This window comes from Molossus molossus, unplaced genomic scaffold, assembly GCF_014108415.1.
Source record: "Molossus molossus isolate mMolMol1 unplaced genomic scaffold, mMolMol1.p scaffold_m16_p_10, whole genome shotgun sequence".
Lineage (NCBI taxonomy): Eukaryota > Metazoa > Chordata > Mammalia > Chiroptera > Molossidae > Molossus > Molossus molossus.
The window spans coordinates 22307354-22319579 of NW_023425345.1; the positions used below are offsets into that span (position 1 = coordinate 22307354).

The following is a 12226-nucleotide window of genomic DNA, read 5'->3' on the forward strand; positions in this document are numbered from 1 at the left end:
TTTTCTTTATTGATGTTAAGGGTGGGGTGGAATAGAAACATTGATGAGACATTGATGAGAGAGAACATTGATCGGCCGCCTCCTGCATGCTCCCCACTGGGGATTTGGCCCACAACCTGGGCATGTGCCCTGACCGGGAATCAAACCAGCAACCTCTTGGTGCATGGGTCGACACTCAACCACTGAGCTACACGGGTCAGGCTTAAGTATGAGTTTTAATTTCTATTGTTTATGAAAACATTTTTTTCATATTTTAAAACATCTGTCTTAACATGTTTAAAATGGCAAAATGTTAGTAGCAACAGTATTTGTGGTAGCACATAACCCAAACAGAAAAACTTAAGTGGTAGTACATCTTTAATAGATAATATATAAAGAAAATAAGTCAGATCTAAATATACTGGTGTAGCCCTGGCCGACTTTGCTCAGTGGTTAGAGCGTCAGCCCGCGGACCAGAGAGTCCCAGGTTCGATTCCTGCTAAGGTCACATATCCCGGTTGCGGTTTGTCCCCGGCCGCGGTTGGAGTCCTGTGGGTGGCAACCAGTCAGTATGTCTCTCTCACGTCGATGTTTCTCTCTTTTCCTTCTGCCCTCTCTCCCTCCCGCTCTATCTGAAGATAAATGCGAAGCCCTGGCCGGTTTGGCTCAGCGGTTAGAGCGTCAGCCTGCGGTCCGGAGAGACCCGGGTTCGGTTCCTGCTAAGGGCACGTACCTCGGTTGCAGTTTGTCCCCGGCCCTGGTTGGGTCGTGTGGGTGGCAACCACTCGATACGTTGCTTTCACGTCGATGTTTCTCTCTCTCTCTCTCCCTCCCACTCTATCTGAACAAAATATCGAAAAATGTCCTCGGGTGAGGATAAAAAAAAAAAAATTTAAAACAAAAAAGAAGATAAATGCGGAAATGGCCTCAGGTGAGGATAAATAAATAAATAAATAAATAAGCTCTAAAAACTAAATAAATAAATATACTGATGTGGAAAGATATTTATGGTATGTTCCTAAGAAGAAAAATCAGGCTACAGAACAAAATGTATATAATCCCATATTTGAATAGGGAGACATGTGTTATAATTCTATTCATGTCACGTGTATGCATGAAAATGTCTCGAAAAACATCCAAGTTAACAGTGATGTTATCAAAGTTAACTGTAATGATCTTGTTATAGTATTTTATTAGTAGATTTTTTTTTTATCCTCACCTGAGGACTTTTTTTTTCATTTATCTTCAGATAGAGCTGGAGGGAGAGTGGGAGGAAGAGAGAGAGAGAAACACTGATGTGAGAGAGAAACATCAAGTAGTTGCCACCCACACGACCCCAACCAGGGCCGGGGACAAGCTACAACCGAGGTACGTGCCCTTAGTGGGAACTGAACCCAAGACTCTCTGGTCCATGGGCCAACGCTCTAACCTCTGAGCCAAACGGGCCAGGGCTATTAGTAGATTTTTTTCTTTCTTTTTTTTTTTTTATCCTCACCCGAGGACATTTTTCCATTTTTTGTTTAGGTAGAGTGGGAGGGAGAGAGAGGAATAGAGAGAGAGAGAGAGAGAGAGAGAGAGAGAGAGAGAGAGAAACATTGACGTGAAAGGGACATATCGAGTGGCTGCTACCCATGACCAAATAGGGCCGGGGACAAACTGCAGCCTAGGTACATGCCCTTAGCGGAAACCGAACCCAGGGCTCTCTGGACTGTAGACCGACGCTCTAACCACTGAGCCATACCAGCCAGGGCAATTTTTTCAAAGGGAATGACAAAGTCACATGGAGATGTTAGGAAGAACCAAAACATTTAATCTTTCTCTTATTTTGCTATATGAATTCCACTCTTTTTTTCATATAGAAATGCTTTGGTAAAGAATATGAGAAACTGCCCTGGCCAGTTTGGCTCAGCGATTGAAGTGTCGGCCTGTGGACTAGAAAGTCCCGGGTTCGGTTACCGCTAGGGGCACATACCAAAAAAAAAAAAAAAAAGAGAATATGAGAAACTGTCAACTTTGGTTATTATATTTAGGAAAGATTGGGAATCTTACTGTTTTTTAATGTAATTATCAGTTAAGATTCTTTCAAATAAATATATTTCTAAATTCTGACACCCCAAGAGGTTGAAGATGTGATGCTAAGTGAAAAAAGTTTTCAGAGAATGTATAGTATAATCCTGTTACAATGTATTTATGAAAATTCACACGTTGGGTGGGGTAGGGGAATTGAGCAAAAAAATTAAAAAATAAGAGAGAACAAAAAATCCCACAAAAAATAGATTAAATAAATAATTTAAATTAAATTCACATGTAAAATTACCCATATACAAAACTGATGTGGGAATAGTGTTTATCACTGAATAGATGTTTTCACTAGATTCACTACATTATTTCTCTATTGCTTAAACTTGGTTTTAATAGTAACTTCTGGTTTTGCACTCAAAATGTCCAATTTTATAAAAAGATAAATCAAAATGTTCTTTAGTTCCTTGACTGTGGATTTTACTATCCTTTGTCTTAGGTTTTTTCACCTTAACTCTAATAAAATCCACCTGTTGGGTATAAGAAACAATAAATGAATAACATTTTCATAAATGGCTAATTTCCAAAAGCGACCAGTGAATGTCAGAAATCATCAATTTTTTTTTTTCATTTTTCTTTTTAATCTTTCTTTTCTTTTTCTTCCTTGCTTTCCTTTTTCTTCTCCAATATCTAACATGATACTCTTTTTTTAGAGAGAGAGAAGAAAGGAGAGATAGAAACGTGGATGAGAGAGAACATGCATTGGCTGCCTCCTGCATTCCCCTCACTGGGTATTTGGCTCACAACCTGGGCATGTGCCCTAACCGGGAATTGAACTGGCGACCTCTTGGTGCATGGGTGTATACTCAACCACTGAGTCACACCGGCTGGGCTAGCATGATGCTTTGAAGGTAACAGGTACTCCTGTCCTTTTTGCCACTCTAGATCTTTCATAATTCTTAGCCATTTCTTGCCTATTCCCAGTGTTTTATAAACCAAACTGAATCCAAAGCAAACACAAACAGTCATCAGGGACGTAAAAAATTGTTCTATGGCATGGTTCAGTACTAGAGAGTTATTCTTGGAGTTTCCTGGGCTCTATCACTTTGTAATAATAGCTGTGTTCCCAAAAGTTTCTGGACTCTGGTTTATCACTCAGTGTATTTCCTTATATTTGTTGTCTATTGTGTGCATTTAGTTAGAGCCAAGAGTTTTGTAGAAATGTCAGTGACAAATTATCTGTTTTAAAAAAACCTCTAGCCCTGGCCGGTTTGGCTCAGCGGTTAGAGCTTCCACCTGCAGTCCAGAGAGACCCGGGTTCGGTTCCCGCTAAGGGCATGTACCTCAGTTGCAGTTTGTCCCCGGCCCTGGTTGGTCGTGCGGGTGGCAACCACTCGATGTGTCCCCTTCACGTCAATGTTTCTCTCTCTCTCTCTCTTCCTTTCTCCCTCCTCCTCTATTTGAACAAAGAATGGAAAAATGTCCTCAGGTGAGGATAAAAAAAAGAAATATCTCTTATCCTTTGAGATGACATGGAGGGGTCTGGAGAGTATTATGCTAAGTGAAATAAGCCAATCAGAGAAAGACAAATACCACATGATCTCACTTATTTGTGGAATATAATGAACAAGGTGGGCTGATGAACGAAATAGACCCAGAGACATAGAAAGGAGTATGGTTCAGACTGACAAACCTCATAGTAGGAAGGCCGGAGGGGGGGGGGTGCGGGGGAGATGAGATAAACCAAAGAATTTATATGTATGTAAGAGCAACCAATGGACATAGACAACAATGCTGGGGGGACCAGGAAGGCGAAATTGGAAGGTGTCTAGGGGTAAAAAGGAGAAACATCTGTAATGAAAATAAATTAATAAAAACTGGGGACAAAAAGCATTTTATCTTTTAAATGCTTAAAGAGCAGACATAACCTTTTGTGTGTTACAAGGTGACATTCTAATATTTGTCTCTCCACCTGCTGACTTTCAGAATTCAGCCTCTACATATACCCAGGATCTTTGCTTATTACTTTCCAAATCTTCCAGATATGTCCCCTTCTTTAACGGAAAATAACTACAAATTGTGTTGTTTCAGTGATATTACACACACAGGTTGGCAATAAGTTTGCTTAGGTCTAATTCATCATATCCTTGGTGATGTTTCCTTTACTCATTTCTAAAATAGCCATCTCCTCAATGGCTAGAGAAGATTTCAGTTAATACCCTCTGTCCCCCCACCCCTTGTCAAAAATGCAATAAATATCCATGTTTAGCAAATTTTTACTCATTACACCACTGGGTGAAATCAGGGTTGAGACAACTAACAGTAAAACATAAGTTTTATTTATTTATACTTAAACTTATAAACCAATCAGCCAAACTGGTGTTATTACCATGATAAAGCAAAATACAAAACATCTTTTACAAATACTTGAGTAATAAACAAATTAGGGATTGCAGTAAACGGCAAAAGGGGCAGAGGAAATCAGTGAAGAATATTATAGCTCAACCATTCACCTGAATTGAGGTTTTTAACAAGTTTCCCAATCCCAGAAAACATGAATCCCTTTATCACACATCTTTGTACTTTTACTATTTTTGTGGTTAAGATTTTTAGATCCTTTAGTTATCCAAAATAGTATTATATCTAATTATCTACAGCCAGAGACATCTTTTATCATTTGTCTACAGCAGCAAGGCTGCAGAAACCTCTTTGATTAGACTCCAGTCACACCCCACCCTACCCCTCCAAACGGGCACAACAAGGATAAGGAGAAGCAGCGTACCAAGGCAGAGACACATAGATAGAAAACTCCTAGGAGAGGTAATACAGCCACTGCCCAAACTCAGATTGAATAACATACCCATCGTCACACTATATGTTCATGGCTGTGTGATCATTGAGTCAGGCTGTATGTTTATGGAGTAATCTGGAAATAAATCCATGCTTTGCTGGGTACTACAATACTTAGGGGTTTGCAGTATTGCATCATAGCTTTCCCCAGCAGTTTCCAAGGTGGCCTCCAAATCACTGAGAGGATTTTGCTGGAATTGGATCTGGGGCTGCAGGGATTCCTCTCCATAACTATAGAACTGGCTGTTCCAAGCCTGGTTGTTCCAGGCTTGGGGGCACCAGGTCTGACTATTCCAGGAATGGTAGTTCCAAGATGGGCTGTTCCAGGAATGGTTGCTCCAAGTTAGATTACCGCAGGTCTGGTTGGTCCACATGGAGAGGTTTCCAGAAGCATTCACCAGGCACCCCTGGTGACAGGAAGAGAGGCCCAGGTACTCTGTAGTTGCTGCGCTCATCTGAAAGAGAAGGGTGGGTTAGCTGAAAGGGTACAGGAAAATCAGAACTGGCTCTGGCTGGGGATGTATGCTTCACTGAAAGGAAAGAGCAGAATAAATGTGTCCTGTTACCTGGGTCACACGGTTGTTATTCTTTGGCCAGTTGTACTTCTGCCACCTCTTACATTTCATTCTCTGGTTCTGGAACCAGGTCTTAATCTGCAGGAAAAAGGTGACAGGACCACATAAAATAATAGCAATGCAGATGCGCTAAGGATCAAAGAATATTGTTAACACCCCACCCACCCACCCACACACCCCACCCACCCACACACACAATTACACTATCTAAAGCTCAGGAACAAAATTTTATTTCTAGAGTCTTTTTAAAAATCATGAACCAATATTCTATGAATGGATTTAAGCCCCTCAAGTCAGTTGGCAGCTTTTGCATAATAAACCTAACCAAGTTAGACAGACTGCAAATCTACTAAGTAGGAAGTGCAATGCATTTAAACGTCTGCTCATCTCCCTTCAGTTTACCCATCCCATTTGCTATAGTTAACAGTAATCTGTTTGCAATAAAAAGCACCCCCTATATGAGCACATTACATATTTCATGATAACAGTGGTATTAATTCAGAAGTTATGAAATACTCAATTAAGACAATTATTTAGAAAATATCAAGTTAGAAAATGAGATCACAGAAGGACCACAATATATTTAGAATGTATATATATATACACACACACACTTAGAAAATCCTCTATTCCATGATATATACATGTCACCAATGATAGAAAACTATAAAATATTTTACTGAATAAAATGTCAATAAATGTATAAAAAAAGGAAATGTATGAAATATGACTAAGCTCATTAGTAATGGAATGCACACAGATTAAAAACAAAAGATGCAATTTTCACTTAAAAATCTTTTTTTCTTTATTAATTTTTAGAGAGAGAGGAAGGGAGAGAAATAGAAACGTCAATGAGAAAGAACAAGGATTGGCCACCTCCAGCATGCCACCCACTGGGGATCGAGCCCACAACCTGGGCATGTGCCCTGAACAGGAATCGAACCCGTGACCTCTTACATGAGTCGACCCTCAACCACTGAGACACGCTGGCCGGGCGCAATTTTTACTTTAATGAGAACCAGTGTTAGTTAGGGATTCTCCTAACCTGGAAGATGGGGGTATATACCTCTTTTGTTAAGGCAAAATTGGAAACATTCTCACAATCTTGGTTTGTGCAACAAGGAAAAATGTTAAATGAATTAAGACATTCACACAATAGACTTTAATGAAAGGAAGATGGTTATGAAACATGTTACAAAAACATCCTTTCATATTAAATTATTTGTAGGGAGGGCTGCATAGAAACAGTGCATAGAAAGATGTTAGCAATGCTTATCTGCAAATTAGCCTTATTATTTTTTATTTGTAATTGCAAGGACAATAACAAAACAACCTTACCTGTTTATAGCTAAGGTTCAGTATGTGGGATAGTTCCTGCATCTGCTGGAGGCTGAGATACTTCTGTCTCTGAAATCTCTCATTGAGTACACAGAGCTGCGTCTGGGAAAAGACGGTTCTGATCTTCTGTTTCTTAACCTGGACTTTCTCCTCCTTCTTCCCTGTACTGTTCTCTACAGAAGTGGGTAGTAGTACGCTGGGACTGGTGGAAGAATCAGGGCTGTTCTGAATAAGCAGATCCATGGAGGAAGGAAGAGGAGAGACTGTTGGGAATAAAAACGACACTTTGTCTCAGGTTTTTTAAATATTAAATTTGCTGTTTTCAAAGTCCTCACAACCTCAGAGCTAGGTAGTAACAATTTCTAAGCAACCTAAATAATAATTTTGCCAACCCTTGTACAATCCAATGAGTGTACCAGTGTCACCATTTTGCATACAGTGGACAAGGCTTCTGTTGCTGGGGAACAGAGACTCGAACCTCTTTGACAACACCCTCGCTGTTCATTAAGGTCAAAACAGATTACTTGACTCCCACCTACTCTGTCCCTTTGTAACTTCCTTTTGTAATCTTAATTATTACCTACATATTTTTTTTATAATGACCAGCTCTTTCCAGCCAGCACTAAGCCAGGGACATCTCTTGGGACAACTGGCACAAGTGCCCCAAGACCAGGGGAAAGAGAAAGCCCCACAAGAAGTGAAAATAATGAGCGGGACGCCCTGCCGCATACACGCAGTCACCTCGCCTCGAGGTTGGATCTGGGCAGCTTCTCCTGGGGCTCGGCGTATTGTATATGCAAAACAAGTATTATTGATGTTGTCTACAATGCGTCCAACAGCTAAGACCCTAGTAAAGAACTGCATCGTGCTCACGGACAACACACCCTACCAACAGTGGTATGAATCCCTGAACCGCAAGAAGGGGGGTCAAGCTGACTCCTGATGAGGAAGGAAATTTAAACCAAAAAATGATCAAAGAAAATTTCAAAAAAATATTACGAAAGGAAAAAGAATGCCAGAATCCGCCGTCTTCCAAAGAGCAGTTCTAGCAGGGCCAGCTTCTTGCATGCATCGCTTGACGACCAGGTCAGTGTGGCCACGCTGTTGGAGGGCAAGAAGCTGAAGTTCTAACTGAGGGAAGTCAAGGCCCAGAACAGCAAATCATCCTCCTTCCTATCTTAGTGCACGTAAAAAGGTAAAAATATAAACAGATGATCAAATTCTGGGAATCCCATAGAATCAACAGTTAACTGGCCATTTCTAAATTCCAGGACTAACAGGACTTGTAACTTTCGACAGGCTTCTGTTTCAATCCAGACTTTGTCTTTATGATTAGCTCTGAAACTTCATTTCTAAAATTATTCATCCTTCACTCAGTTTCTTCAATGATTAGAAGGAGGTAATAGATAAAAACTGTCCAGCCCAAGACCCAGGTATATTGACTTTGTGACCAAAAATTAAATTCCTGTATTACCTAAATTTAGTAGGCATTTCGATCCTTATTTGCACTGAGGAATTCCCAGTTCTCAACTCCAATTCTACCCTGGTCATGGTATTAAAGCGTAGGCTTCAAAAGGCAAAAATTCACAGCTTCCTGCTTCTTGCAAGTAGATCTAAAAAGGAAAGCCCTCGACTAATGACTAGAAGTGTTTTTAAAAGCAACCATCTACACGAACGTGCACCTGGCTTGCTACGGAGGACCTGCCCGCCTGCTCATTCCCACGCTATTTCTTTTACAATCCAGTGCTGCATTCTCAACGTTTGAAATTAACAAAGTTTAGGAAAACAGGGTATCATTAAAATCTAATGCTCAAACATGGCAGTAACTCCTCCACAACTTAGTTTTACAAGTTGTAATAATAATGTAAATAGTTTTTAAGCTATTATTTTGTCCTATGCTAAAAGTGGCATTCTTGAATAAAAGTTGGTTTACCTTTTTATTTTAAACTAATTTCCAAAAAAGTGGTACTGGCTTTACATATCCCAAGCATCGCCCACACCCACAGCTATCATTTAAAAGCCAAAGTGCTCGAGTATAGGTTTTGAAACCAAACTGGATTTCAATTATAAACTCTAGCCACTTTGAGCACAGATCAAACCTTCTAGAATTATCTACCATAAAGTGGAATGAACACTTCCTTGGAATTTAGGAGATTTGAGTATAGCATGTGCTCAGAGCTTTCCATTAACACCCACCCATTCGAAGGACGGGAGAAGAGCCAACTGCTACTGCTATAGAAAGGTAAAACATTTCAACAAGGTGCGATCCATGTAATTAGCCATGCCCTTTCTGGCATTCCTGGAAGCGACTGACCTGGAAGGTGATGCTCACCCCCAACACCCTGCCCCCCAACCCCCCAAAGCTGTGATGTTACCACTTCTGGCTTAGCAATTTTTACGGTTGCTGTGTGTCCGGCACGGTGGTAAGGTTGATACATCAGCTTATTTACCACAACATAGTTGTTTCCACTGTGTGTACGCACAGAACTTTTCAAACATACAGAACTGCTGAGTCCCTTGTCCCTAGTCTCAGCCATGACTCCTGACACCTGGGACATAGTGGGAGGGCACGCACCGATAAGTTACAATTAAGAGAGGTGTTTCGAGGATTAACAGATAATGACACCTGCTTCTATGAATGGGCTGTAATTGCTCAAGAGGGAAAAGGATGACCCTTACCCACCTTTCTTTCTTCCCTTCTCCCTGAAGGAACTCAGGCTTCCAAGGATTCAATTTTTTTCTTACCAGTCTCCATGTGGAGTGTCTCAGCAGATGAGACTTGCAAGGATGCATAGTCTTCTTCAGGCTCATAAATCTCAGGCACTGGTGAAGGTTCACTAGAACTGCATGCTTCAGAGCAGGGCAGGCTTTGGGGACAAGCAGAATCCACACTCATGTTGCTGAGTTGAAGGAGAAAGAAAAAAACCCAGAGCTAGATTGTAAGAAAGGCCCAGGTTTAAGTATCTAGATAGAAGACCTTAGAGAAATACGAAGATCTCCAAATGTAAACGTACCAAAAAAGACAGGAGGAAATGAGTCAGCTTTGCAGTAACAGGGGCCAATGGGCCAATTTTGCAAAAGGTGAAATACTTGGAGTCTCTAGATTTATAAGGGAGGCCCAACCAAATTTAGACCCGCCCCTCCTGGCAGCCCCACACCCACACACACACCCTTGCGAATTCTCAGTTAATTCCGTCTGCCAGTCTCACCAAGGCCATTGTAATGCAAAAGGTAGCTGCAGAATAACCCAGACTGGGTGGGGAAGGAGAAAACTGGTGCCACAGACAAAATAAACTCAGCAGTGAAATACTCATCACATTTCCACCTTTTAAAATTAAGGGTGCACCTCCAACTCCTGAGGGTACCTCAGGTGAATGAAACTGCCACTAGGACAATTAATTTCTTGATTTCTAGACCCCCTAGAAATAGGGCTCGATATGCAGAAACTTCAACTGGCTCCGTTTTCCTCTTTGATTCACCCTGAGGTCACAATAAAACACACATTGTGTGTTGCTAAGGCTTCAATTGATGTTAAAAATAGTACTTGTTTTCAACTTCCACTGACGTTGCTTCTTGTTTTTTAGCTCTCAGAAAGACAGGCTAGTCTTTCCAACTGGAGCATTGTCTTGTTTTCAACAAAAGCCAGAGGAGAGAAGCTGCGATCTGCTAAGACATTTTGGTGCCGTTATTTATTTTGCACAAACCATTACTGTGGGAGAGTTTTAGTTTCTTTTCACATGTTACCGGATGGAATCTTGGTTCACCCACTTTAAAACGTCTCAGTTTCCTCATCTATAAATAGGGAAAAAGTACCTTCTCTGTGTTGTAAGAATGAAAGAAAACGAAGTGCTAAATGCACTATTTGATGCGTCAGTGACCTACAAATAGTGGCTGTTAACAGAAATTCCATCAGGATCCTATGCCCATGACCTTCAAGTTCGGAATTGCCTTAGGTCGTGATTTTCATTTTAATCCCATGGACAACGTGATAGAATGAAAGCACCACCCTTTTATTTTACCTGGAGAAATTAGTAGATGTGAAATAATGAAATGTATTGACCAACCCAATTGAAAGGAGGGAATTGAAGAACAACTTCTAGGCAGATGATAGTCCTATAATGGACTTGCAAAGCGTTTACGATAGGTTCTTTTCAGGGTCAGTGTTTGCAACTCCTGTCCATCTCTTTCCCAAACAGTCGTGGTTTTCTGGCTTATTTTTTCCCCCTCCATCTCTTTCTTTAATCAGCTTTTTCTTCTCTGGCCTGGAAATCCGGTCATGTCCTTCAACCCCACTCCATCCCCACACTGTTTTTTTTTGGTATGTCTTCCAAAGGAACATTTTTTTTTTTTTTTTAATCCTCACCCGAGGACATTTTTCCATTTTTTGTTCAGGTAGAGTTGGAGGGAGAGAGAGGAACACAGAGAGAGAGAGAAACATCGATGTGAAAGGAACACATCGAGTGGCTGCCACCCGCACAACCGACCAGGGCCGGGGACAAACTGCAACCGAGGTACATGCCCTTAGCGGGAACCGAACCCAGGTCTCTCAGGACCGCAGGCTGACGCTCTAACCGCTGAGCCAAACCGGCCAGGGCCAAAGGAACATTTTTTAGAGTTGGATTCCAGCACTAACATATTTATGACAAAGTTAACAGTACAGCTTTCAATTTTCCTTCCCATTTCCAAATTCAACATTCAAAAAATTTTTAATTTCTTCCCCCTTTTAATCTCCCACCCCTAAAAGTAAACCTTTAGTAAACCTCAATCATATATTTTTCTAAGATACAACTTCTGACGAATCCCCCCATGCCTTCTGCTACAGGGGTCTCTGCCTAGAGCTGCTGACTCTGCCCCCGTGCAAGCTGTTTTTCATTCACAAGACAAAGATGCCAACTTGTGAGCGTGGGCATATTGCGGGGTCGAGGCAAGGGGATGAAATTCTATGCAATTTCTTCGTTGCTTTTTTTTTTTTTATCCTCACCCGAGGACAATTTTCCATTTTTTGTACAGATAGAGTAGGAGGGAGAGAGAGGAAGAGAGAGAGAGAGAAACATCGACGTGAAAGGGACACATCGAGTGGCTGCCACCCGCACGACCAACCAGGGCCGGGGACAAACTGCAACCGAAGTACATGCCCTTAGCGGGAACTGAACCTGGGTCTCTCTGGACCGCAGGCCGACGCTCTAACCGCTGAGCCAAACCGGCCAGGGCTGCAATTTCTTCTTTGTGTTCGAAGACCATCATTCTGGAGGGGAAGGGTCTGGAAAAGAGGGTCCAATACAGGGTAAGTAGAAAGACACTGTGCTTCAGGCAGTCTCTGTCTCATTAGAAATAGGATATGATTGCCCTGGCCGGTTTGGCTCAGCGGTTGGACCGTCGGCCTGCGGAACAGAGAGTCCGGGTTCAGTTCCCGCTAGGGGCACGTAAAAAAAAAAAAAAAGAAAGAAATAGGATATGATTTCTTT

The 12226-nt window shown here is 41.5% G+C and overlaps 1 protein-coding gene across 1 annotated transcript; it reads right to left on the minus strand.

The window, feature by feature from the left end:
- Window positions 1-4877: 4877 nt before the first annotated feature.
- Window positions 4878-9657, minus strand: NANOG (Nanog homeobox). Its single transcript, XM_036250833.1, has 4 exons — window positions 9507-9657; window positions 6762-7024; window positions 5415-5501; window positions 4878-5303 (listed from the first exon to the last, which is right to left on the minus strand). The coding sequence occupies exons 1-4, from the start codon at window positions 9655-9657 to the stop codon at window positions 4878-4880; spliced, it is 927 nt and encodes a 308-aa protein (XP_036106726.1).
- Window positions 9658-12226: the final 2569 nt, after the last annotated feature.

Coding starts and splice junctions, on each gene's coding strand:
- NANOG (XM_036250833.1), bottom strand. CDS start 9,657: ATGAGTGTGGATTCTGCTTGTCCCCAAAGCCTGCCCTGCTCTGAAGCA. Junction 7,025..9,506: donor GACACTCCACATGGAGACTG/GTAAGAAAAAAA, acceptor TATTCCCAACAG/TCTCTCCTCTTCCTTCCTCC. Junction 5,304..5,414: donor ATAACAACCGTGTGACCCAG/GTAACAGGACAC, acceptor CTTCTCTTTCAG/ATGAGCGCAGCAACTACAGA.